Source organism: Terrapene carolina, unplaced genomic scaffold, assembly GCF_002925995.2.
Source record: "Terrapene carolina triunguis isolate 2854851 unplaced genomic scaffold, T_m_triunguis-2.0 Scaffold714, whole genome shotgun sequence".
Classification (NCBI taxonomy): domain Eukaryota; kingdom Metazoa; phylum Chordata; order Testudines; family Emydidae; genus Terrapene; species Terrapene triunguis.
Genome location: NW_020665065.1, coordinates 15,626,277 through 15,654,166, shown reverse-complemented (window position 1 = coordinate 15,654,166; position 27,890 = coordinate 15,626,277). Strand labels below are relative to the sequence as shown.

At 53.7% G+C, this 27,890-nt stretch overlaps 1 protein-coding gene across 1 annotated transcript in view; it reads left to right on the top strand.

The window, feature by feature from the left end:
- The window catches only part of IGSF21 (immunoglobin superfamily member 21), a 262,901-nt gene that overhangs the window by 208,098 nt on the left and 26,913 nt on the right, over positions 1-27,890 (top strand). Inside the window, exon 5 of the mRNA XM_026660039.2 lies at positions 26,076-26,191. Coding sequence (XP_026515824.1) covers positions 26,076-26,191 — 116 coding nt within the window. The remainder of the gene's footprint in view (positions 1-26,075; positions 26,192-27,890) is intronic.

The window sequence follows — 27,890 nt, the reverse complement described above, 5'->3', positions numbered from 1 at the left end:
CGTATAGAGCAGGACAAACAAGTCGTCGTATGAAATTTTAGCTTGTACTGACTTTGCTAGTGCTTTTTATGTAGCCTGTTGTAAAACTCGGCAAATATCTAGATGAGTTGATGTATCCCCTGGAAGATCTCTGCGTACCCCCAGGGGTTGAGAACCACCGGTGCAGATGCTCGGGTCCTCCCCGCTTGCTGGGTTTCAGAGCCTCGGCGCCAGCCTGAGCCCAAACATCTACACTGTTATTTTTAGCCCCGCACGCCCGAGTCAGCTGACCCGGGCTCTTCGACTTGCTGCTGTGGGTTTTTTGTTGCAGTGTAAAGGGACCCGTAGTCTTTAGCTCCTACCTGCAAAGGCTGCAGGCCTCAGACATGGCTCCCTTCAGCACAGCCCCCTCCGCGCGCTCTCCGATGACTGATTGCTTTTGCCACTTGTGCAGAGGTGTCAGGGCGCCAGAAGCGTGGGATTGAAGCGGGCACCTCAATGAGCGTGCGAGGTGCCAAACACGGGCTTTGCAGACGAGTGGCAGTGGCCTCGGCGGAATTCTGTCATTTCCAAAGCCCGTCCAGGAGGTGTAATTGAGAATTACTGCTGATAATGATTCACATCACTTGAGAGAGACCCCCCGAGGTATATTGGGGAATCGCTCACCGTGAGTGACAGGACAAGGCTGCAGCAAGCCGAGCTGCTGCAAAGAAGAGGTGGGTTTTTTTATTAAGAGACGGTTGCATTCTGCTGCGTCTCCCTCTGGTAGCAGGGGTAGAACCTAACCCCCTGGGACTAGTGCTAGTGGATCCCTGTCTCTCATCTCTCCAGCCCTGGGAGCAACTCTTTCACCAGGTGAACTGGAAGAGCAAGTCTTCTCATCAGGGATGCAGTCTGCTCAAATCTGCAGGCAGCCTGAAACAGCAGCTCGGGGACAAGTCAGGACTGCGATGTGCTGCCAACTCTGAAGCCTACTGATGCCGACCTAAGTGCCAGCATTGTTCAGTTTCACTCCCGAGCAAAGCACGTGAGATGGCATCTACTGAATGGCATCTCGTTTGGGTGCCCCGAGTGGGAGGAGCTTGGATTGTGGGAGGAGTTTGAGAGCGCCGGCACTTTTTTATTTTTTTCTCCACGCTGACCCCTGTTTTCAGATAAGCTTATCGGAGAGAGCCCAGTGGCTCAGAAGATGTGATCTGTAAGATGATAGCAAAGGCAGATTGTTTCTGTACCTCTCTTGCCAGGGGCAGCATGAATCAGAACCTCCCATTGTTCCATCATACCAGGTGAATCACAGCCCACTAGTCGGTGTGTGTTATGCATCATCCTCTGTCCCCAATCTACAGAGGGGATGTGTCTGTTACAGCCATTGCTGGGGAGTCTGCCTCAAGTTACAGGGACTTGTGCTTTCGGCTCTTGGGGTCCCCGCTTCAATCCCAGTTGTTAACTAAGCCCGCTGATGAGACACTCGACATATAACGTGTTGGTGGGGTGACTAGAAGCCACACTAACGTAGGGACACCAAAGGCCTACTAAAAAAGCTGGGACAAGGGGCAAGAAGTGTCCCCACCATCTTCCCTCCCCAAATGGTCGCAGCTAGTTCAGATACAAAAACTATTCACCGCTGGAGCCAGCTAGCTTACAACCAAGCTGGCCTTGAGAAGTTAAGGGCAAGGGACTCCCACAGCCAAAGACACTTTGAAAACATGGCTGCAAACCTTTTGAGTTTTGATGCAAAAGGCCCACTGGACTCTATGCAGAGACTCTGTTACTTCCCGGGGCCATTAACTAAAAAGCGCCTACTCCCAGCAGTTTCTTTGTGTTCGGTTCACACACTGGAGGCAAACTAAATTGGTAATTAAAGCAGCAAAAATACAATGAAAAATTATACTGCATTAACATTACAGGGATAGCAGTGCTAAGTAAAAGGAACTCATCACACAAGCAGGGAGAGGGAAACTTTTCCCACTCAGCTGTGCAGTCTTGACCTGTAGCACCTTCTGCTGTTGTCCCGTAGGGCCCCTGGCACAGTTCTGCCAATGTACCTCAATTAGGTCTGCTCCATGCCTTTCTGTTTGAGCCCCTACCCTAGCCAACAAACAGCTGATCAGGAATTTTTCAGCGAAACTACTTTGGCCAGAAAAAGCCGATTAAGGGAAACTGAAACGTCTCGCAGGAAAGGGTCGGTTTGGATCAATTTTTCAACTTGACATTTGTTTGAAAAAAGTTTCAAAACGTTCAAAATGCTTCGTTTTGGCATTTTCGAAATGAAAAATTCCAGTTTTCTGGTTTGAAATGACATTTTGCTTCAATTTTTAAGTTAATTGTAGTAAAAACAAATTTCAAAGGTCTAAATCTAAATGAAACATTTTGATTGACCTGAACTGAAATTTTTGGGGGTGGGGGGGGGTGTTGGAATTTCCGTTTGTGAAAAATTTTGAGATTTAGACTTTTTGTCCCACTTTGGGATGGGAAAATTTTTCAATATCTCAACAATTGTTGCAGGCTGGGAACACCACTTCCCACTCAGCTCTGCTGACCAATGCACCAAGCTCTGTAAAGGTTAGGTTGAGAACCCCATGCTTATGTCACCATATCTGAACCCACGAGACGTCTCCTACCGTCCAAATCCTACTGCTCTCTCCCACTGCCATGCAGCAGGCAACCCTGCAGCTTTAGACAAATCTAATTGTATCTGGTTCTTCCAGCAAACCCTCCAACCTGGGCAAATAGCAACTTGATTTGGAGCTTCTTGCAACCTGTGTCCAGCTGAGGGCCCAGTCTAACATGTCTGCAGAATCAGTGCTCTCCAAATCCATTTCATCTCGATCAAAGCTGCCTTTCACTGAATCAGCTACAAGAGTGGCTGCTTTCCATCTCCCTCCCTCTCCAGGTGGCCCTGTTCAGAGCCTGTGACTTTCTCATTGCCATCTCCCAGGGCGCTTAGAGCCAGACTGCTTTGCATGTACAAATTAACTCTGCGCAGCCGGCTAGTTAACCTTCCTAGTGAAATTACAAAGACAGCTCATGCTGGAAACACAGGGGAACTGGGCCGGAGTTGTCTACGGGGAAGTGTGTTTAGTGATTAAGTGAAGGCCCGTCTCTGGAAAAGCTCTTTATTAATTTCATCCGTGTGCGGAGATTCGGGGTCTGTGACCGACCTCGGTGGAGGAGGGAGGCAGCGGATGGAAAAGGAGCTGGTGCGTTTGGGTGGGAGATATGTTTATTTATGGGGAAGAGATGTATGTTCAAATGATGTGATACGATCATCAGCAAAATAAACCCAACGCATATTTGCGTCTCCCCTTTGCGCCCCATCCTCCGCCCCACGGAAGAGTTGTGTTGTTCCGAGAGGATTCCCAATTATCCATAGTCTATAGGGATGGTATTCTAGACGATGTGGCATTGGGTTTCCAAAGAACCAGCACCCAGGAGCTTTGTGTTTGCAGGGATAATATTGGGTTTGCCAGGGCTCAGTACCACATCTCCAGGATTTAGGTATTGAGACCACCTGGGCTTGGCATTCGGTCTTCAGCTCCCCACCCCCAGAACCCAGCGGCATGTTTCCAACCTACCTGGATTTAGCATTAGATCTCCATCCTTTTGGCCAACTTCTGCACTCAGGACACCAGGAAGCGTAGCTTCGGTGGAGTGACTCTGGATCAGAATCTAGCCAGCGCTGTGATGTAGCCCAGCCTTTGGAGGTGGACGGGCTGTGCTGGACCCAGAGGAAAGCCGTGCCTCTGGCACAGGCATCTGGAGCCAGCGCTGGTCAAATCAAGCAAGAAGTTTCCAAGCCATCATCAGAGCGTCTGCAATTTCTCTACAAAGGAGGATGGAGCGATAATGAATATCGAGCAAAGAAAGTTCACCCGTGTCCTAGAGCACTTCAATTAGTAATAAAAAGTTGTATAAAGAGTGGAGGGAAATCAGCGCAGACTCAGCCGCATCCACACTGGCTGCCTCTTGCCTTTTTGCTTTCAGAGAGAAAAATCCATTAATGGCATCCCCGAGGCCTGGGAGCAGTAACCCTGTCACACAGCCGCTCCCAGCCTTTATAGCCAACTCTGCCAATTTGTTTGATGAAGACCCTAGGTGTACCAGCCCAGGCCTCTTGCCTCTCAGTCTATTCTCAGTCATGTATGACGTCATGGCCTTGTGTCTATGAGTGAGTAGTGATGCCCTCTCGTGGCTGGGCCCACAGAGCCAATAAGGGAACTGCTGGTACAGCTGAAGTCGAATGCCAGAGGCTGGTCTTTCTGGAGCAAAAAATCTGGCCTCTACTCCCAGCTCCCTGTGTGCATGGGATTAACATAAGAATGGCCGTACTGGGTCAGACCAAAGGTCCATCTAGCCCAGTATCCTGTCTACCGACAGTGACCAATGCCAGGTGCCCCAGAGGGAGTGAACCTAACAGGTAATGATCAAGTGATCTCTCTCCTGCCATCCATGTCCACCCTCTGACAAACAGAGGCTAGGAACACCATTCCTTACCCATCCTGGCTAATAGCCATTAATGGACTTAACCTCCATGAATTTATCCAGTTCTCTTTTAAACCCTGTTATAGTCCTAGCCTTCACAACCTCCTCAGGCAAGGAGTTCCACAAGTTGACTGTGCGCTGTGTGAAGAAGAACTTCCTTTTATTTGTTTTAAACCTGCTGCCTATTAATTTCATTTGGTGACCCCTAGTTCTTGTATTATGGGAATAAGTACATAACTTTTCCTTATCTACTTTCTCCACATCACTCATGATTTTATAGACCTCTATCATATCCCCCCTTAGTCTCCTCTTTTCCAAGCTGAAAAGTCCTAGCCTCTTTAATCTCTCCTCATATGGGACCCGCTCCAAACCCTTAATCATTTTAGTTGCAATGGGGTCTGCAGTTGTAGATTCGTGGCGCTCTCAGTTGACGTGGTGTATGGGACGCCCTCTTTGTCAAATTTTAACTCTTTGGACTGAAACTTTCCAAGCCGAGTGTCTGACGTGGGCTGAACGGTTTGGGAAGATTTCAGCCAAAATGGTTCAGCTGTTTGCGAGAACAGGTGGGGTGGGGAGAGTGGGTGTGTCAGGCTGAGACGAGCAGCAAAACAAAACAGACGGCTGATCCAGTGGTTAGAGATGCTAGCCTGGGACTTGAGATCACGGTTCCATTCTTCGCCATGCCGCAGACTTCCTGTGCGCCCTTGGGAAGCTCCCTGAATCTCTCTGGGCCTCAGCTCCTTGTGTCTGATAGCACCGCCTTGACCCAGAAGGGTGTTGAGTTGCTCAGGTTCTGTAGTAATTGGGACCTTTGATACCTAGTCAGATAGAAAACCAGCTCCCCCTGTGCGAGGGTAGCCGGGCCCACTGCCCAGCTTCCAAAGCCTGGGTAGGTTTCTGGATAGTCGGTGCCATTTGGGTCCAGGTTTTTGGTTCAGGCCCATCCTCACTACAAACATATGGCTTGTACCACTGTAGCACCATCTGGCATTAAGCTGTGGTTACCGGGCCTCGACCTGCTCCCGCTGAGGCCAGCAGTAAACGCCCATTGCCTTCAATGAGAGCAGGGTCTGGCTCCTTCTTTATTGCCCCTAGTTGATGTCTAGATCAAACCAAATTCACTCATGTTACAGAGCAAGTGATTTTCCCCCTCATTGGCTTGTGTTGCAAACTCACCTGGGATCTGAGAGACAAGCTGGGGGCTTTCTGTCTCATGTCATCGCCTATAACAAGGTTCCTGCAGTCAGAGGAGAACTTGCCATTGGGCTGATGGCAAGAGAATCGGATCATGAATGGCCAGGCCACGGGATCCAGCTTGACAGGGCCAGTAAACAGAGCCAGATGCAAGCCACACAGGTAGAGGCAATGCATAGGGGGGCATGGGGGTTGGCTGCCGGGGACAGGGGCCCAGCGAGCTAGAGCAACCCTTCCTCCCAGCACTGTCCTGCTCCCTGCCCAGCTGCCAGAGAGAGCACAGGGAGAGGACAGAGAGCCCCCCGCCCGCCCGCCCGCAGGTAATGTGGGGCAGGGAGAGCACTGCGGCCCTGGACTGGGCACAGAGCGGGGGGGGGGGGCACTGGGCAGGGGAGACATGTGGGGCGGTCATGTGTCCTCCTCTTTAGATTGTGCCCCCCAAGTGTGGGGTGGCACCAGTCCCCCATGCCACACAGGCAGAGGGTTGACCAGAGGTTAGTTTCATGTCGTTCAGACTGCAGCTGCATTAAATTACTGTTCAGAGTGCACCAGAGCTGGGCGAGGTGCTGTCCACAGTGGTTAGGAGGAATGGACCCTGCTCCGAAGGGGCTAAAGCTTATGCAAAATAAAGTCCAGCCACAGTTGGTGGGGCCTGGGATGGAGCAAACTGCACCCCAGTTTGCGTTGGTGCGGTGGGAATACATCCCTCCTCCATATTCGTTATCCCCTGGATATCCCGTTCAGCACGGCTGCAGGACTCAATCCTGGTCTCTCCCCCGCCCCCACCATCTTGGTCTCTCATTGCGGTGTGTCTTTTGCCGCACAACAACCACTAGCGGGCTGGCGGACGATTGACAGGGACACTACCCAGTCGCGATGCCCTGCCGCTGGCGCCATCCTTGATGCCACAAGAAGTTCAGCCCCCCAAGGCGACCCGTTTGCCCGCCGTCGCCGCCTCAGGAGGAATATCCCCTCTCTTGCAGGGACCTTAAGGACACCAGGCACCTAGACCTACCCGCAAAAGAGAAGCAAGAGTGAGCCCCTCCACTTGTGAGGAGAGGAGACCCCTCCCTGAGGCTGCGAAGGGGCCTGGGAACCACAAGAAGGGGATTTTTGGTTGTCACTTGAGGGGCTCCCTCAGCTCCCAGCAGGGCACTGAAGCGACCGGCTGAACAATTAACTCCTAGTCACCCGAGCTGCAGCTCAGCACGGTGCCACGGTAGCCTCTGTGACCCGCCTGAATTCAGAGGAATGGCACAGAAGCCACAGGCCTGCTGTGGTCATTAGAGAGGCCAGCCGGGAATGTCCCTCGTTTCCTCCCTCCCTCAGGGCCTTCCAGAGGGCGGGATAAGTGGGGCAATTTGCTCCAGGCCCCACAGGGGCCCCCACGAGAATATAGTATTCTATAGTATTGCAACTTTTTTTTTATGGAAGGGGCCCCCGAAATTGCTTTGCCCCAGGCCCCCTGAATCCTCTGGGTGGCCCTGCCCTCCCTTCTCTCTCTCTCTCCTGGAGGCTGGGCTGCCCTTTCCGAGAGGCTGCAGTGTGGGATTACTCCCCTCAGGTTCCTGGGAGGTGAAGGGCCTGCAGAGATCCAAGGCCAGCTGCAATTCCCAGCTGTTTGTTGGCTTGGAGGCCGACTCCGCGGCTGAGCGTGGGCCGCAGGGCGTTGGCTCGTTCTTGGCGGGTTTTTAAGTGAGGCGATCGGGTGTGTTTCATCGCTCAGGACAGGGAGGGGTTTGGTAACAGCCGTTGGTATTTTGAGCGCAGGGTAGGCCAGCTCCCTGCGCACAGCTCTGCCGAAGCCCCTCGCTCCTGACCCGCAGCACCCGGGGCTATTCCAGCCCGGCCAGTGCCCCTCTCCTAAAGTTTTGCCAAAGCCCCTCAGTCCCACTCTGCACCAGCCCCTACAACTGAACCTAGTTTGTGAGCTCTCTGCATGTCTGTCCTGTGCCTAGCACAACGGGGCCCTGCTTATTGGTCGCTGCCCCTAGGGGCTACCACAATGCAAGGAATAAGCAATAATCCACTTCTTACTACGCCAATCTGGCGCCTTTCACAAAGCTCAGCCAATCAGGGCCGCCCGGGGGGGGGGCAAGTGGGGCAATTTACCCCGGGCCCCGCAGGGGCCCCCATGAGAGTTTTTCGGGGCCCCTGAAGCGGGGTCCTTCACTTGCTCCAGGGGCTCCGGAAAACTCTCGCGGGGCCCGGGCCCCCGGAGCTTCTTCCGCTCCGGGTCTTCGGCGGCAATTCGGCAGCGAGGGGTCCTTCCGCTCTGGGACCCGCCGCCGAAGTGCCCCGAAGACCCGCAGTGGGGGGTCCTTCCGCCCTGGGACCCGCCGCCGAAGTGCCGAGTCTTCGGCGGCAGGGGCCTAGGCCCCCTGAATCCTCTGGGCGGCCCTGCAGCCAATGCACGTTCCTAGCGACTGCCTGTGAAACCTCCACTACTGCAGTACTTGCTCTGCTGAGCAGCATCTGCCAATCATTCTGTGCTGGGCAAGTAAATTCCCACCTGTAGCTCCTAGCTCTGAGCCACTTCTGTTTTGATCTGTACAACAAGGAAGATTTCGTGCCATGAGGTTCTAGTCTATTGTATGGAGTTCTTCCACTGCACGCGTCATCGTAGTAATGCATTAAGAAATATGACTGACCTCTGCTAGGTTTGTTCTCTTCTCCTCTCCCCAGAGGGTGAGGCATGCGCAGGGGCTGTCTTGTTTTGGTAGGATCCTATTTATTTATTGAAAATGTCCATGTTGCTCTGTGTTTGCGTTAGAGAAGGCAAGGTGCAGTGGGGAAAGCAGGCGTGTCAAGCCCAATCTGGGCATGACGGGTGCATGTTATGTGAGTAAAGAGAGCTCACGTATGGCTGAGTCACTTCTGACTCAGAAACCAGATCCTGATGTAAACAGACGGACCTGGCCCCTGCTCCACCTTCCGAAATGGAAGACAACCTGTGGACGGTCTCTGCGGCCGCACCGCATCTCCTGGCACAGCAGCGGCAGCTGCTCCACACAGCATGGACATATGCTAATAGAGCTCGCTAGCTGCCTGTCTGCAGCTGAGCGCTAAGTCTGTCTGTGTGTCGCTAGCAAGGGGGGGAAGGCAGGAGGGGCGCAGTCTGGCAGCACCAGCTCCTAAGGACAGGGCGTCAGCTTGGGGTGCAGGGAAGCGCTGCACACGTGTTGAATGATGCTGTTTGGTAGTTGCATTGCCCTGCAGTGTTAGGTGCTGTACAGACACGCCGCAAAAGCCGGTCCCTGCCCTGAAGAGCGCCCTCTCTAGGACCTCACTCTTTGCAGGCGCAGCCTGTCACTCTCAGGGTGCAGTGCTCTGAGGGTCTCTGGAGTGCAAAGCACGCACCTCCCCTTGCCCTCTCGAAAGTGAGGCCGGAGCAGGTGGGCGTTGCCTGGACCCTTATGAGAATAGTAACCGCCAAGGCGTCTCTTCCGTGTCGCCTGATTTTTGCTAAAGCCTTCGGCCTTGTCTGTGCTGGGAGGGGGTTGCCCTGATTCCAGCCACCACTGTCGCTGCAGTGATGCAGATGCCGGATTTAAGCTGCCATTTGCCCCACTACACCTGGTTTCACTCACGGCAAAGTCCCAGCGGGGCAAGCCGCAGATTTGCCTGCCTGCAGCAGGAGTTTGCACTGAAACAGCTACCCCCATGCCTGAGATTGGGGCGAAGCATTGGCTCCCCCGTGGAGTAAGGGATCTACATTTCCTCCAACTTGCTTGTAGCTGCTCATCTGATTCTCCCTCTTCCTCCCTCTCCCCCACCCTCTTCCTTTCTCCCCTGGATCTTTCTCCTTCCCTTTTTTCCTGTCTCCCCCTCCTTATTTCTACCCCTCTTTCTCTCTTCCCCCACACCCTGGCAAATCACCAGTCGAAAAGCCTCCCAGCGTGTAGATTAGCCAGGGAGCCCCTATTAAAGTGGAAAAAAACCCACCGCCACCAACCCTGGAGGCCCTGCCTCTTGTTCCATTTTTGCAGCTTTAACCGTACAAGCCTCCCTGTAATGAAGGAAGACGCCCTGCTGGGAAAATGATCTTCTGCAGCGGAGAGAGAAGCGGGCCGGTGGTACGGAACGGCTAGGTTTTTCAGTGCGGTGTTTAGACGTCAGCCAACATCTTAAAAGTTGCTTCCTCATGTGTATCGATAGCACAGGCTTCGAGCTCCTGCTGGAGCCACCTGTGAGGGGGAGAGGGGGCGAGGGGGCATACGCAGACAGGTATCTGGGGGGGCATATGCCAGTGGCACTAAATCATTAGAGGGTGTAATAGGATCTGAGTTTCAGGGATGCTGAACTCTCTCCTCTACAGCTGTATCAATGGGAGCTGTGGGTGCTCTGAAAATGAGGCGCATCGTAACGATAGGACATTGCCCGTCTCTGGCCCCGTCCATCGGAGGATCTCAAAGAGCTTTACAAACGTTAAGTGCTGCGTGCTGCTCTCATTACCCCAGGTGTGACTCCAAAGTGAGTCCATCAGTGTGTGATAATGGAGTGACACCTGATTGATACCAGCAAGTGGAGAGCCACGTTTGGCTAATTAACTGGTTAGGCGCCAGACAACCCCCCTGCAAGGCAGGTATTACCATCCCCAGATTACAGATGGGTAAACTGAGGCACGCCGCAGTTAAGGGCCTGAGCCTGCCATCCCTACATTGCGGAGCAGCATGCTATGTGAACAGTCCCCTTGAGATCTTGTGGCAAGATGCTCCTCCGTGTAAGGGGGATGGAATCAGGCGAGGGAGCACATGGCGAGTTGGTGACTGAGCTGGGAATAGTTAATTACCCGCGCGGTTAATGATTTGTGCCTTCTTTCTAATCAGAACGTATCTAGCTTCAGTTTCAAGCCACTGGATCTTGTTGTACCTTTGTCTGCAGGGTTGAAGAGCCCTGTATTGTGAGATTTATGTTCCCCGTGTAGGTCCCTGTCGACTGTGATCAAGTCACCCCTTAACCTTCTCTTTGTTAAGCTAAGCCGATCCGGCTCCTTGCGTCTCTCACTATAAAGCACATTTTTCCAATCATTTAATCATTCTCCTGCGACCCCCCTCTGGTTTATCAACAATTCTATGGCGGTTGAGCACCTACGTGCCTTAGACCGAAAGAGAAAGGGTGGCCCAGTGGTTGGAGCATCAGCCTGGGTCTTGAACGATGAGGGTTCAATGTCCTACTCCGCCTCAGACTCCTTGGGCGAGTCACTTCGCCTCAGTGTGCCTCAGTTTCCCATCTCAATAATGGGGATAACAGCACTGCCCTGCCTCACAGGTTGCTTGCGAGGATACACACATTAAAGATTGTGAGATGCTCAGATACTACGCCAGGGGTAGACAATGTATGGCACGGCACGTGAGCTGATTTTCAGTGGCACTCACACTGCCCGGGTCCTGGCCACCAGTCCGGGGGGCTTTGCATTTTAATTTAATTTTAAATGAAGCTTCTTAAACATTTTAAAAACCTTATTTACTTTACATACAACAATAGTCGTTATATATTATAGACTTATAGAAAGAGACCTTCTAAAAACGTTAAAATGTATGACTGGCACGCGAAACCTTAAATTAGAGTGAATAAATGAAGACTTGGCACACCACTTCTGAAAGGTTTCCGACCCCTGTACTACGCCAATGGGGACCGTAGCTGTATCGTGGATAGGGAAGTTCTTCTGAAAATCTCAGCCTAAAAACGTGGTCTAATTTTTCAGAGACTCTGAGCATTCATAGTCTGAAGCCCCTCTGAATATGAAGCTGATTCCGTCGGCCCTTGGTATTCGGGTGCCTAACTTTGGGCACCTTCGTTTGAAAAAAGAATTGGGCCAAAGATTATTTAGCAGGAGAAGAACTTGAGTCAGGCCCTTAAAGTTACGGAGCGCGTGGTGAAAACTGATCCATGCCTGCTTTTCCCTTTCACCCTGCCCCGTAAGCTGAAGAGCAGGTGGAGGCTGAAATGAAATTAAAGAGCAGAAAATTTGGACCCAGTAAAAGGAACTACTTCTTTAATGCCGTGTGTGGTGAACCTAGAGGATTCGCTGCCAGAAGAGGGCAATGAGACAAATACTGTGGCTGGATTCTAAAAAGGCCAGGATAATTTTATGACTGCTAATAACATCTGCAGCTATGCAAGCTATGCAAGCTAGGATAATAGGGGCAATCAAATCTTGTGCTTCAGGGCATAAAATGATCACTCACGGGGATACAAGGAGGAATTTTGCTTCCATCTACAACATTGCAACATTGAGTAAGTACATTGTGGTTTCAAATTTCCTTCCTTTGCTGTGTCAGGTGCTGGCCTCTCCTAGACTAGGCCATCACATCACATCAGGGCCCTGGTCCTGCATGGAGATCTGCTAACCTGGACCAATACACCTCTGCAAAGTGCCCAGGTGAGACATTTTTTGTGGCAGAGCCAGGAATAGACCCTGTTTGCTAGATTATTCAATGGGTAGTGATCAATGGCTCCATGTCTAGTTGGCAGCCGGTATCAAGCGGAGTGCCCCAAGGGTCGGTCCTGGGGCCAGTTTTGTTCAATATCTTCATTAATGATCTGGCGGATGGCGTGGACTCCATCCTCAGCAAGTTTGCAGATGACACTAAACTGGGAGGAGTGGTAGATATGCTGGAGGGTAGGGATAGGATACAGAGGGACTTAGACAAATTAGAGGATTGGGCCAAAAGAAATCTGATGAGGTTCAACAAGGACAAGTGCAGAGTCCTGCACTTAGGACAGAAGAATCCTATGCACTGGTACAGACTAGGGACCGAATGGCTAGGCAGCAGTTCTGCAGAAAAGGACCTAGGGGTTATAGTGGACGAGAAGCTGGATATGAGTCAGCAGTGTGCCCTTGTTGCCAAGAAGGCTAACGGCATTTTGGGCTGTATAAATTGGGGCATTGCCAGCAGATCGAAGGACGTGATCATTCCCCTCTATTCATCATTGGTGAGGCCTCATCTGGAGTACTGTGTCCAGTTTTGGGCCCCACACTACAAGAAGGATGTTGAAAAATTGGAAAGAGGCCAGCGGAGGGCAACAAAAATGATTAGGGGGCTGGAGCACATGACTTATGAGGAGAGGCTGAGGGAACTGGGATTGTTTAGTCTGCAGAAGAGAAGAATGAGGGGGGATTGGATAGCTGCTTTCAACTACCTGAAAGGGGGTTCCAAAGAGAATGGATCTAGACTGTTCTCAGTGGTGACAGAACAAGGAGTAATGGTCTCAAGTTGCAGTGAGGGAGGTTTAGGTTGGATATTAGGAAACACTATTTCACTAGGAGGGTGGTGAAGCACTGGAATGGGTTCCCTAGGGAGGTGGTGAAATCTCCTTCCTTAGAGGTTTTTAAGGTCAGGCTTGACAAAGCCCTGGCTGGGATGATTTAGTTGTGGGTTGGTCCTGCTTTGAGCAGGGGGTTGGACTAGATACCTCCTGGGGTCCCTTCCCACCCTGATATTCTATGATTCTATCTCAATCATCTTTTCTCCATGAACACAGCCTTCTCTCGGTAGAGTCAACAGTGTCTGAAGTCATGAATTCTGCTGAATCCAAGAGAAACTCCCCTTCCTTTTTTCAGTCCTCCCTTCAGATATCCCTTGGGGGTAGAAACAAACTCGGGGCAAAATTTCTCCTCTCTAATCAGCGCTGCTCCCACAGAGAGACAAAAGGTAGAACCTCCCCAAGAGGTGGGACTGGCCTTTGTTCTCCGCTCACTTTCTCGCCCAGTCTCTCCGAGTTCATCCCGGGCCAGGCCGATGGCGACATCATTAAATTCTGACAATCCTTAGGTCAGCAGAGATGCTTTACAACTCCCTGCCGGCCGGCTCTAAATTTAGAGGTCTCAGCATTAGGTAAAGTTTCCTTCCTCCAGATGGCACCTTTAATTGCATGTGATAAGTGGCTCTGGTCCCCGGGCCACGGCTGCGGGGGAGGGAGGATGATTTAAGGAAGAGAAGGGGAAGGGGAAGGTTACAAGGAACACGGCAGCAAGGAGATGGAGAGACGCAGGCAGAGCCAGGCAGTGAGAAAGCACTTTGCCACTCCCAAATGGCCAGTGAAGCTAAGCAGCCTGGCATTTCTCTTGTTAGAACCTGTCTGGCATTAACTGGCTGCAGGAGAGATGCCAGTTTTGACAACACGCAGGGCACTTGATCCGCTAGCTGATGTAGAGGAAGGCAGTTCCGTCGACTTCAGCGGTGTGATGTGGTTTCACGACAGCTGAGGCGCCTGGCCCGGGGTTTATTTTGACGTTGGGTTCCTGAAAATCAAAGGCCAGCAAGGCCTCGTAGGTCACCCATTCGTCTCGAATTACCCGCTGTCTCCTTTAGCTGAGCGAAGACAGCGCGTGGCTGAACGAGGGCTCAAGTCCTCCCACTTGACGGAGATCCTCTTTGCACAGGCTGTCTTAGCCGTTGTCTGGGTGGTTTTCGCTAAGCTGTGAGGGTGTATATTTCACCGGGTCAATAAGCGGCTTTTCACGTGGGTACCAGGGTCCCGCTAAGGGGGCACTGCTTTGGCATTAATGGCTGGGGAATCTAGGAGTAACTAGCCTAGCACGTAATCAGCCGGTGGAACTGACTGCCACAAGACACTGTCAAGCCAAGACACATGCCAGGCTAGTATCTATCGGCTGGGGATTTCTCTTGCCCTTTGGACTCTTGTGGAAGCCCTAACACGGTTCACTGTGCTCTCTTCACTCTTTCTGGGCACTGAGCGCTGCCTGCCCCTACGATGGGCTTAGCACCTCAACTCCCCCCAAATTGGTGGGAGTTGGCTGGCAGGAGCAGGTCCTTACCCAGCCACTGGCAATGGAAAGAGCATCTGGGTCCGGAGAAGCTGGGAGGCAGCTGGACCGTGCACTTGCTTTTCTTACTAGCTGGGTGGAAGGATGGGCTTGGGGTGAAAGTGCTGGGCTTGGGCTCAGGAAATGGGAGTTCATTTCCTGGCTCTGCCACACGTTTCCTAATTGAGCTTGGGCAAGTCACTTCATCTGTCTGGGACTCATCTCCCCATCTGTTAAAATGGGGGTGGGAGTATTGCCCTTCTTCTGAAGTGTGTTCTCTGTTACCTGTATTTAAATTGTCAGCTCTTTGGGGCAGGAACTCTTTCTTATCATGTGTGCATACAGCACCTCGTGTAATGGGCCCCTGATCTCCTTCAGGTCCTGTAGGTGCTACCAGATTCTGAACAATAATCCCCAGTGCTCATGTGAGTGGAGAGGCTTGGCATCGACTGTCTGACGGTGCAGTGCTTCTGTTTTATTATCCCTTAAACTGACAAAACAAAATCAGATCCGGCTGCTTAAACCAGCACAAATCTTCCATGGGGTGGCTACTCAGCAGCTGTCACGTTCCACGGCAGGGCCGGCATTAGGCCGGGGGAGTTCAATTATTTAAAACTCTCACATCTCCTCTGTCTTGGTGTCTATATTTCCTGCATGTTGCCTTAATTTGCTCTCCGTATATCCATCTCCCATCTTTCTCCTTTGCTATCTGGAGCGATTTCTCTCCTGTCTCGCCACGTCCATCTTTCTCCCGCCGTGACACAGATCTATGGATTTTACTCTGGAGCCTGCACCGTGCTGGAATCGGGGGAGGCGGGAGCAGGTTATTTGTTACCGAAGGTTCCGGAGAAGAAGGTTTTGACGTGACGGAATGTCTCATCTTGATCAGCAAGCTCCTGTCATCTGTCATAAGACACAAGAGTGGCTCCTTTATTCCACAGCCAGCGCTCTCCCCTGCAGCGTTAGCATGTCCAGTTGTCCCTGGGATATATGTGAGGTGAACAGACGTCTGCTCTGCTCCCCACCCAACCGGCTGTCACTAGGAGGGAGCTCTTCATTTTCCCCAGGGTTGGTATTGCTGACCACCGGGAGCCTGGAACGAATGCTCTTAAGGGTCATGATTCACCAAAAGAATCAACTGCCTTACTGACCGTGACCCCATGTCTGCGTAGCAGTGTCCAGGCCCCACCGCATCCTGAAATGGATTCTTAGGGGATGGTCGCTGGTTTGGTTATTCCAAAGTGGAGAGGATATTTCCAGGCACGTAAGAACATGAACATAAGAAGTACTGCATGAGACCACCAGTTGCTTGTCCACTCTGGTATTCTCCCACCAACAATGGCTAGTCGCCCATGTTTCCAAGGAAAGTGCAAGAAACCCCACATTACATGACACTGGGGTCTGTACTTTGCAAAATCTGTTGCTCAGATGCTTCCGTTGATGTCTATATTACATGGGTCACCAATGTAGGAGCTGAACCCATCTCTTTCCCTGCCTTCCAACCCCAAATGTAACTGGGCCAGGACTCTGCTTTTTTGCTCTGGTCCACATGGTCCTTCCACATAGATGCAGACAGCAGTAGTCACCAGTGGGGACAGACCGAGCAACCTTTCGCACCAAGCCATGAGCCCCTGTTGCCTGAGCTCGGAGAGTACTTCAGCCTTAAGTGTGAGCAAGTAGAAGGCTCTTATCCTGGGTGCCAGCTGACCACTAGAGGGCGACATAATCCTACTTAGCCAGGGCATCGCATTAGCACCTGCTGGTGACATCGATTTCCTAGTCTCAAGTACATGTGCAGCTAGCAACTGGGGCCAGGTGTGTTCCCTGCTTGCGTTAGCGCTGACCCCAGTAAAGTCTCTGCTCCAGGCAGAACATGTGAGGATCCCCATGGAATTCCCTTTTTGTCTGCTGCTTTAACCCCATATTTTTCCAAGAGCAGCTTTGCTGGAAAGAAGATTTCCCCATAGGAGTAACCCCGAGACAGACAAGCCTCTTCTCTGCTGTGGGGAACGTGGATGGATTCTCCTTTCTCCCTGCAGGAGCTCAAACACGGACAGACAGGCGAGGAGAAGGCAAAACTCTTTTTGTGACCTCCGGTGCTGTTCAGTTCTGAGAGCAGGTTGGGTTGGTTCCAGCTCCCACCCAGCACAGACTCCTCCAGTCTGTGCTCCCGATGGCGTTCGGATGGGTTCCCCCGCCCCCAAGGAAAGCCAGACAGGGGTCTCTGGAGATGTCGAGCCTCAGCTGGCCGGTGGGTTCTAGGTGAGTGGCTGTGGTCCACATTCTGCGCTCAGAGGCATTCGTGTGAGTTTCAAATGTCTCTGGCAGTGGAGTTGCTCAGAGTGAAACCGGTGTAACGGAGAGCAGAATCTGGCCCCACCGTCTGGGTCCAGGCCTGAGTCCAGACCACCTGTGTAATGCTAACCATCCCCAGAAACTCAGAGAGCCACTGCCCCGGACCAAGCGAGAGGCTCTTCCTTAGGGAGGCTTTTCAGAGCCGAATGAAACTTCAGGCATCAGTGGAGACAAAGAACCAAAAATCCCTTAGCAGCTTCCCCTGCCTTTTTCTATTCTCCCTCCGCCAGAAACGAGCACCCAGTGAAACTTCCCCTCCCATCCCTGCTGGGACAGAAGCGCCTGGGTGAGCTTGTGTTGGCTGTGGCGAATTCGGCTTAGGGACATCAATGCAGGTGCGGCATCGGGAATATCTGCCAGATTTGTACTCACAGAGGGAAGTGCTCGGAGGGGAGCGTCGCCAGGAGAGGCGAGGAAACGCGCTTCCCGCTGTTTGTGTGGAGGCGGGCAAGACGCCCCGGGAGGTTCGTGTGAGTGGGAGATAACGCGCTCCCCCGGGTGGCTGACGGCATGAGGAAAAAGCGCCGCCCCAGACACACGCACTATCTCCCGGGAGCACAAACACACCTTGGGGCATCGCTTAATTAGCGCAGGCACGAGACACGCGGCTGCCAGAACTAATTCTCTTCCATTCAGGTTCTTATGCCGTGCCCACGTCCGTCGTATGGAGATATACCTATCTCATAGAACTGGAAGGGACCCTGACAGGTCATTGAGTCCAGCCCCCTGCCTTCACTAGCAGGACCAAGTACTGATTTTGCCCCAGATCCCTAAGTGGCCCCCTCAAGGATTGAACTCACAACCCTGGATTTAGCAGGCCAATGCTCAAACCACTGAGGTATCCCTCCCCCAAATCTGAGGGCACATCCACATTGCAGCCAGGGGGTGTGTACTCTCCTTAGCAGTGAGGATGCTGCGACACGGGCTTCACTGCGGGTTGCACAGGTGAATTCCTAGTGGATCAGGTATGCTTGTGCAGTCCGCCCCAAAGCCCGCACCACAGCGGCCGCCCTTCTGTTTTGAGCGCAGGTACGTCTACATGAGCTGCCATTCCCGGCCCCCCGGCTGCAGGGGAGATGGACCCTGAGTGGCTCCTGGTAGCGGGCTAGGCAGCACAATTAGCATCTGTCGTGCCCGTGTCACCGGGAAGAAAGATCGGGGTGATGCTTGAGGTTCATTCTCGTCCTCAGGAGGCAAAGGGGGAAATGTGAGGATCCCAGCCCCAGAAGAAAGCAAAGGGAGAAGCCCAGGTGAAGGCTCTGGTACTGTGGTACTGGGAAGCTATTGGCAGGCTCAGATTAACACCCACCAGCCCCGGCCTCTCCTGCTCCCAGGGTTGCTCTCCCGGCCGAAGTCGCTGCATGGCACCCCCATGGCGTGAGTGATCCTGCTGTGACCGTGACCGTGAGCACCGCGCCTTCCATGTTGACCCTTGGTCCCCGTGGCAAAGCAAGCGTAGCAGCAGTCAGAGCGCAGCGAGGGCCTTCCGGAGACAGGGTGTCTGCAGCTGGAATCTCCCCGGACCAAATCCCGAGGGGCCGAACGCCAGCCGTACCCCCATGGCACTGGCGGCTCCCAGCCAGCAAGGCGCTGCGTGTTTCTTGCAGTCCGCTCCCGTTGACTTCAGATGCTCGGCACCGCTGCAGGATTTGCCCTCTGGGTTCAAGGTCAGCCATCTACAGCCTGCGATGTGCAAGAGGTCAGACTAGCTGATCGTGATGGTGCATTCCGGCCGGCCGGGCTATGAGTGTTTGAATGTGCTGCACTGGCCGACCCCCTTTCCTGTCTCTTGGGGGCCTGGGAAGTGACCAAGCGTTTCAGCAGCGCTCTGACCTGCAGAGCCCAGAAACCAAGGTGGCTTTGGCATAGGCGCCAACTTTCTCCAGCGCCGGCGAGTGCCCGGACCCCCCCCCGCCCCTTTCCCCTCCCCTGGCCCCACCCCGACTCCATCCCATCCCCGCCCCCATTCCAACCCCATCCCCAAAGTCCCTGCCCTAACTCTGCCCCCTCCCTGCCCCTATTGGATCCCTTCCCCAAATCCCTGCCCCGGCCCCGCCTTTTCCCCCTCCTCCTCCTCCCTCCCTGCCCCACGAATCAGCTGTTTCACGGCGCAAACGCTGGGAGGGAGGGGGAGAAGCAGGATGCGGCGGCGCTCGCGGAGGAGGTGGAGGTGAGCTGGAGCAGGGTGGTGAGGCGGAGCTGCCGGTGGGTGCTGAGCACCCACCAATTTTTTTCCGTGGGTGCTCCAGCCCCGGAGCACCCACGGAGTCGGCACCTATGGACTTTGGTTCTGCTGGGACGCAGCTGAAGCTAGTCGTCACTGTGCAGGTGCTTCTCCTCACCTGTCTAATTAGAAAGCCGACAGCTAGGAGCCGCAGCATCCCCTGGCTTCCCCTCTGCTGCCACGGGCATCTCCCACTGCTGAGGCCAGCTCATCCCTGCCAATCAAGCCACCCTTGCTGCGTCTAAGTCTCCCCTTTGTCCTTTTCAGCCTGCCCTCTGTGAAGGTGCCATGGGGGAATCCTGGCCTTGCTTAGCAAGTCTTATCTCAGCTGCAGGGAGTATTTGCATGTGCTGCGATTTGCATACCTTCTTAACGAGCCCGCGTTTGCTGCCGCACCTCCTCTGAGAACAATTTGTGGGAACTCTCCAAGTCCCAAGTGTATCACAACCGATAACGATCCACGCATGAAAGGGAGCTTCCACCTCCTGCCACGTCTGGGAATGGCCTGCCTTGGGCACCTCTCCCAGTTCTCATTTGCTTCTTGCTTGGCAGCGGCCTTTAACCTGCCAAACATCCCGGGAAGACGGATGATGGGAACAAGGCACATAGCAAAGGCGGACTGAGACCATTCACGCCACACATGCTGCTCTGTCAAAGAATCTGGGAGGGAAGGCGAATGGCGTTTCGCTGCTTTGAAGCCAGAGGCAAGGGTGAGAGACGGGCCCAAGGAAGCTGAGCCTCACCCCAGAAAGTGGAAGATACCAACTCAGAGGCATTTTATCAATGGATACACCTGTCTCCTGTAACCTGTTTGTACCGGACAGTGCCGGGGTTCCATTCCATCCCCCCTAGACACAGGAAACCTGAGTCACCGTGGCCTTATTTCAGTGGTACAATTATTATCATTATTATTAACTACAGGATCGCCCAGTGCAAGGTGCTGTATACACACATAGGAACGTAGGACGGGAAAGGGCCTCCCGGGTCAACATGTCCAGACCCTGCTCTTGCAGATAACTTCGTCATATAATCCCATTCCTAAACTGATCAAGCTCCATCTTAAAACTAGTTTCCTTCTACTGCTCCTAGTGGGAGGTTGCTCCAGAACCTCCTAACGGTTAGAAACCTGCTTCTAATTTCTGCCTCAGTTGACTCCTGGCCAGTTTATCCCCATCTGTTCTGGGGCCAATGTTGTCCTTTAGCTGGGGTTCCCTCCCTGATGTATTTATAGAGAGCGATCAGCCTTCGCTTTGCTAGGCTAGACAACCCAAGCTATTTTAGACAGGCTCTCCATCCCCCTAATCATCTGAGAGACAGCGCCTGCCCAGAAGAGCCTGCACTCGAAAACGACAAAACGCAGGCATGGAAACGGGCATCAGGTGGTGAAAGTGACATGCACAAAGGTCACAGTCCCGGGGTGTCCTGACTCCCTAGCCGGTGCCCTGCCACTAGACTGGATTGCCTTCCCAGTATGCTGAAGTGACTGCATTGGGGATGTTCACAGGGATAACTCGGCGACCAGCAGGGCAGCATAGGGCACTTATTAAAACGAAAGCTGAAGTCCCGCAGGAGGAGCTGAAGGGGGTTCTTGCAACAGCAGTTCAGCTGGGCGTCCATCAGCGCTAACGGATCTTTGCTGGTATCAGGCAGTCGGAGGGCCCCCTCATTCTAAGTGGTCTGGGTGAATGGTGGTAAACCCAAGAGCGGCATTCACTGCTAGCACTGACTTGCGAGCCAACAGGAATTAATGGTGCAGAACAGCTTGTAGAAACTGGCAGTGTAACCTAGTGGCTAGGGCACTCAGCTGGGACTCAGGAGATCTGGCTTCCGCTCCTGGCTGTGCCACTGGCCACTGGGTGACATTGGGCAAGTTGTTTCCCTTCTCTGATCCCCCCTTCCTGCCCCTTGTCTTATCTATTTAGGCTGTAAGCTCTTCGGGGCAAGGACTGTCTCTCTCACTACATGTGTGTACAGCACCTAGCACAGTGGAGCCCTGATCTCAATCCGGGCCTCTCGGCACTACTGTGCTATAAATAATCATAACTGGGCCATTTGTTTTCCTGGCATAGTCAGAAAAACATCCCAAGCGAAACAGAACGACTCCCTAATGTTCCCAGCTAACCGCCAGGGGAGGGGCGCGACTTGGGAAATCCTACGTTTGTCGGGAGACAAGTGGAGCAGAAAATCCTTTTGGTAAGAACCGAAGGGCCTTCCCAAAATGTGACTGCCTGGTATGGAAGAGGAACATTGAATCACTGAGTATCAGAAGGGTATCCGTGTTAGTCTGTATCCACAAAAACAATGAGGAGTCCGGTGGCACCTTAAAGACGAATAGATTTATTTGGGCATAAGCTTTCGTGTCGAAGTGGGTTTTTTACCCACGGAAGCTCATGCCCAAATAAATCTGTTAGTCTTTAAGGTGCCACCGGCCTCCTCGTTGTTTTTATTGGATCACTGGGAAGTCAGCACCCAGCCGAGGGTAAACGGATTAATACTCCTTGCACTCCGAAGACAATGACAGTCGTGCTGACTGCTCTTTCAAACCAGAACGCTCCAAACGAAAGCCCAGGAGACGCCTTTCAGGAGACTGCCGAGCAGAACAATCTGCTTGTTTTGTGGTTGCTAATTTATTTTATTAGGCGGGGGGCAAAAACCCTTTTAAACTCAAGCGCATGTTTGTCAAATGGAACTGTTCCGTCTCTGGAAATCCAGCTAGCAATTCTCACAGCGGGTAAAACACACAGGGCCAAATCTTCAGCTGAAGCAAACTGGCATCGCTTCTTGGATTTCACTGGCACCACACTGATTTACACCAGCTGGGACCTAGCCCGTGGCAACCCCACCGGTTGTAAGGCCTCTACAAATGGGGATGACCATGAATGGCGACTGTTCTGCCTTATGAGCAAAAGCCGAGACACATTTTTCCACGGCTGATCCTATGCCCAATACAGCGACTGGCAAACTAAGCATTAGGGGTTCGGTTTTACACAGGCAGAACTGCCGTGGACGTCTGAGCCAAGGACGTCAGGATGTTACTCTGTGCGATTGAGGGTGAAGTGTCACTACAGGCTTGTGATTTGAAGGGACCGGAGCCCCCACTTCTGTCTGTGGATGCGGCCCGGCGGGGGTATTGGCTCAGTACGGACAGAGGGGGAAGAGCGCCCCCTACTGAGTCATCGCCTGCACTGCCTGCAACAGCAGCTGGGATTTCCCTGGGGCGTCTCCCATCCAACTGCTGAACAAACACCCCGGTCAGAGCGTGGTATCTGGTGAAACCACCGTCTGAGGCGGCGTGGCTACAGGCTGACGTGCTAGTCGCAGCAGCACGAATTCGGTGATACCAGTCAGCGGGCACCGGCGGTCCCGTGCCGCCCATCAGCGGGCACCAGCGGTCTCATGACACCAATCAGAGAGTGAGCCCGGAGAGCGCTGATGGTCTCACCCCACTAATGAGAGAGCTAGCTAGTTCTGCCACCGCCAATCAGTACTGCCGTCCACTCGTCTCCCTGAGACCAGCACCCTATAAACGAGGGCCCTGGAGCTTGCATTTTAAGAGCCAATCGCTCACAAGAGAAGGAGACTCTGGGTGTTGTTTCCATTTTGCTCTAAGCAGTGGTCAGGCTTCCCCTCCCGCTGCCCAGAGGGGATGGAGGTGGCACGTGAACAGGTTCTCACAGGCCAGGGGAAGAGGCGAGTGCGTTGATTTACTGGCCCATAAAGGGCGGGGGCTACAGGGGACACACGAGGGCAACGGATGAAGGCGCAGTGGGGCTGACGACGCGTTCTGAGATGTGTCTCTCCCCCCAAGCGAGCGAATGGCCTGGGAGAGGCAACCCACGGGTGGGGGTGGAGAGAGATGAGAAATTTTACGAGCCCTCGTCAAAAGTTTTCTGCGCGGCTGTAATTAACGGGCGGGAGGGGCCGGGAAGGTGGCAGCTTGCAGCAGAGGGGCTGCACGTGCTACGGAGCAGCTGCCACATAAAAGGAGCCCTTGCTGCCGACTACAGATGCGGCAGTTTGCGTTTATCTCGCCTGTCAGTTGGGGCCCTGGCTCGGCTGCCGTTATTGCTCAGTTCAATAGTTAATTTTCACATAAACCAGAGGGTTGGCGCTTTCTTTTTTCTTACCCCCTTTTGTTTTTTGGGGGCTTTTTTAATTCTCTTTGGCGACGCCTCCGATCTGCCTAAAAGCTGAAAATTTATGGCTTAGCCGCTCAGTGGGGCCTTTCTTCCCCAGGCCTCGGAGTCTAGCCCCCTGCCTTTCACTGCAGCAGCATCCCACTTCTCCTCCCCTCCGGTACCAGGCCCCACCGCGCTCCCCCTGCACCGGGAGGATGCCGCAGTGGCAGGGCCGGCTCCAGGGTCCTTCGCTCCGAGCGGGAGTGAGGGACCGTCCGCCGAATTGCCGCCGAATAGCTGGACGTGCCGCCCCTCTCCAGAGTGGTCGCCCCAAGCACCTGCTTGGCAAGCTGGTGCCTGGAGCCGGCCCTGCGCAGTGGGAAGGGAGGGTGTTGTCGGCGCTGTGGAGCTAGATTAACTGGATTGTGTGATGTGGGGGGGGGGGAATGGAGCGGAGGAGGTGCAGGAGAGTGAATGCGTGAGTAGCAGAGGAAGGGGATGGGTGTGGGATCCGGGCAGCACCTCACTCGTGACGTTTCTGTGTGGCTAGAAGCCATGAAAACACGCTGGGGCTGTCACCATTACACGCCTGCCCAAGCTGCGGGCTTTGGCTCCGGAATCGGATCTGAGGCCAGACTTTTTCCAAGTCCAGTCGCGTTGGGATCTGGTTCAGCCCTTCCGGGGACAGAGTCTGGGGGACTTCTGCTCTGTGGTTTTCAATCAGGCCCTTCTCTGGTTTATAGGCTTTGCAGCCCTGTAATGCCCCCAATTTCAATGGGGCAACACATTTGTATGTATACATCCCATCCAACATACGCTAGGCTCTGTACATGTGCAGAGGAAGGCCCAGGTTTTCAGCTGGCGTAAATCGGGGTATCTCCAGGGGTGCAATGTCCATTTACACCAGCAGAGACTGTGGCCCATTGTCTCTGCCCTGAAGAGCCCACGCTCTGGAGATAGACGGATGGAGGATGGAGAGTTGGGCCCCGAGCAGAATCGGGCCCTATCCCTTCAGCAAACAATAGTGCAAACCACCATTTGGCTGGCGATTTGTTGGTGAACCCAGGGCCAGTCAGGCTCCATGTGCCCACCTGTAACAGGCGGTTAACAATCCCTACCTACCTGGCAGTGACACTTACACAGTTAATGTCTGTGACGGGCTAGGGGAACTTTGGCTGAAGGGTGTGGCAGACCTGCTAAGCATCACTCATGATTAGTTTGCAGTATTGCCAGCCCCATGGGGTCTTCTTAGTTGCCTTCTGGGTTTTGGCCTTTAGGTCAAGCTCGGGTCACATTTTGAAGCTTTTCTCCACCACCACAGGAACTAGAAACTTTTTTGATGAAAGCCAAGATTCTCACATGATCACCTGACTCCAGGAGCTGGGGCTTTCAGAAAAAAAACCTCAGTTGTGGTGAGAGTCGGGGTCAGATTGCCCGAGAGTTTGTTAGTATTGTTGTCACACGTCTTAGTATTTGCTTTTAAACTAAAGCAGCTTTTCAGAGCAGGGGGGGTGGGTCTTGCGGTTAAGGCAACGGAGTGGGCCTCAGGCGCTCTGCGTTCTAGTCCCAGCTGTGCTACAGGCTCACTGCGTGACCGCGGGCAAGTCACTGAATCTCTCCAGGCCTCAGTTCTCCATCTGTACACTGGCGACAATTGCACTTTCTCCCACCTTTTGCCAAGACAGGGACCGCCCCATACTCTGCGTGCACAGCACCTCTCACCGGGGGGCCCTGATCTCGGTTGGCCGCCAAGACGCTACCAAAAAGTAGGTAGGAGGTAGCAATTAATAACGAATGCAGAGTTAACGAGGGCGCTGCTCCCATCCTAACTTGACGCTGAGGAGATCTGCTCCGAGGAGAGTCACGGGAGTCCGTGGGCGCTGCCCAGAGGATCTCTGCTGGGAGGAGTGCTCGGAAAAGGCCCCATGTGGGTAGAGGAGAGAGAGGCTGCCTGTCCACCTTCCACCAGGGTGGTCAGTGCCAGGAGGAAGGCCAGCTTCTGGAAGCTGGCAGCTCAGCGGTGGGAGCCATGCCATAGTCTCTTTGCTAGACAGCTCTTTGCTAGGCGAGGCTGTTCTGCCAAGGAGCCAGGGGAGAGATCTGAAGTGACATTTGCCATGATGCCGTGACTCACATCGGCGTCCTATGGTAATAGCGGGGGAGAATGCATGCGCCGCTCTCATTCGGGGCTGAGAGGTGTCACAGTCTGGACAACTGGAAACTACCATTCTCCCATGAACTTGGTCAACGGCACGTGCTGCTAACACCTGCTCTGCAACACACCTCGGGGGGTGGGTGTGCAGAACAAGAGGGCAAGGGAGTATGTGGGCACCTGGGTGGGAATGGATGTACCGTGGCCGGTGTTGTAGAAGGCATGCGTGTCTGGGGAGGTTCTGCAGTGCGTTTTGTACATGTGTGAGGGGTAGGGCCTGGGTGATCTGGCGTGATGTATGCATGTATATTGGTGCATGGAGGGTTCCCATGGGTTTGTATGCGGTACTGTATATGTGTGCCTGTGTTGTGTGTACAGGTGTGTGGGTGTGTGTACACCAACTTGTGTGGGGTGCATTAGGTGGAGCCTGACCTTGTTGTGCATGCATGCATGTGTACACAGCATGTATACATGTGTGATTACGGGTTGCGTGGGGGGAAATGGGTCTGGGCCCGTGTGTGCAGGTGTATGGAAGTGTGTGTCAGCAGGCGTGTGTGTGTGTGCACTAGTGTGGTACGTGTGGAGTGCGTATATGGGGTGCTTGTGTATTTGGGGAGGGGGCACATTGTCTCAATATGCTCCTCTGGGGGTAGCCCTGTCCCAACCCACTTCCCCACTGCCCTGTCCCAGCCCTAGCTAGCGAGCCCTGTAGGACAGGCCCCTTGTACGATCTCTGGTCGGTGGGCTCAGGGCACGATAGCAGGTCATTGGTGATAACCCTGGTCTTTCTCCCAACAGCTCCTCCCATCTCTATCTCAGTCATTGCTGCGGACACGCCCGCCCCCTTCAGCCGCTACCAAGCGCAGAACTTCACCTTGGTCTGCATAGTCTCTGGAGGGAAGCCTGCCCCGACGGTGAGTACAGCAAGCGCACAGGAGACCCCGTGGCGCTTTGGTTCCTGCCCCCATACCTGGCGCTGCCTGCCTGCCGAGCTGTCCATCTCTCCAGCCCTGCAAACCATGCTCATGCAATGACTACAGGGTTGGTACGATGAGCAGCGCCAACCTGCCCTGCCAGGATGGCGGGGTGGCATCTGCAGAGCCTGCAGCAGGCACGATATGAAATCAGGAGCAGCGGAGTTATCTACAGGCCATAGGGACAGTCCCATGCGTCATGTGTCTGCATCGCTACAGTCAAAGCTGAGAGCATGCGGGCTGGTGGGCCAATGGGCCTGATGCTTTGTTTGGAGCACACCCTGGAGTAGACATGTTTCCCCAGCCCTCCAGGGACCCTTCTCCCCAGTGCAAATAGTAACCCCCCCACTCCGACCTCCTTCCCAGGGCTGATCTCCCTTGTAGGATCTCCAGCCACCACCCTCAGTGCCCTCGTTACCTACCATCTTCAGTTCTGGTTCCAGCTTCACTCCACGCTGAAGCTAAGTGTCTCATTGTCCGTAGTGACGCGTGTGCCGGGCACTCCGGAGAATTGTGGCTCCCATGCTGCAGAGGAATCTACTGGGGTCAGACAGGGTAACCATGTAAAAATACAAACCAGGTGCCAGCCAGGAACCAGGATGTTTTTCAGCCTCTTGAGCATCCTGGGTTGGTGAGACCCTGACTCAGACTGGCCTTGTGTGGAGGAGATGGAAATGAATGGGTTTCACCCTTTGCGTGGCAGGCAGCAGCTAACCCCACGATCTGAATCAGGTTCCGTTTTCTTCCGATCAACAAAGAAATCTGCCCCCCAGTGAGTCCGGTTGGGATTGGGACCCCGTCCCGCCGGCAGGGACGTCAGGAAGAACAGTGGGGCTAGCTGTCCAGCCCAGCCAGGGTGCCCTGAAGGCCTAGGGTCAAATCTAGTTTTAAACCACGAGGGAAATGCTAGTTCCTGATTTTAGAGACTCATCCTGCAGCGCAGTCTAAAGGGAGTTGCCTGGGACTGTACTAACGGGGGGCGGGGGAGGTCAGGTGTGAGATTCATCGGCAGAGCTGACAGGTGGACTCCTGCTCGCTCCACTGGTGGAATCCACTCCTGATCACCCGCAAACTGCCAACAAACCAAACCAATGTCATTGCCCGCCATGCACGAATTCCGCAGCAATGCCAAAGGCTTCCATGGTGGAGACCAGGTGGAGCTGCTGCCCCCTACTGGTGGCTGTTGAAGGCTGTGATATTTCCCCCCCGCCCAGTCTACACCAGCCAATTGTGAGTGGGAACACTAGTATCCAGGCACTGAGTCATCTACACCTGCTGTGGGATGGGTGGTAAAAATGGCCAGGCCCGGTCTCTGCTAGCGCTGCTGCCCTTAGAGACACGCTGGTGAGTGTGTAAAGGGGTGTGTGTTGGGGGGGGGGGGGGTTCAGGTGGGATGTAGCGCCGCCACAGGCTCTTGGGAGAATTGCCTTTGCCTTGGGGGGGGAGGAGAAAGGCATCACCGTGTTGTCAGTTCCCAGGAAGGATGGGAGGTACGGCGGTGCGGGTGGGGATATAGGTGGGGTGGTGGGGATGGGGATGGGTCCGGGAGTGGGTGTAAGTGCAGGTGGTGGGGACGGTAGGTATGGATGGAGCATGGATGATGCTAGGTATAGGTGGAGTGGGGGTTGCGGTGGAGGGA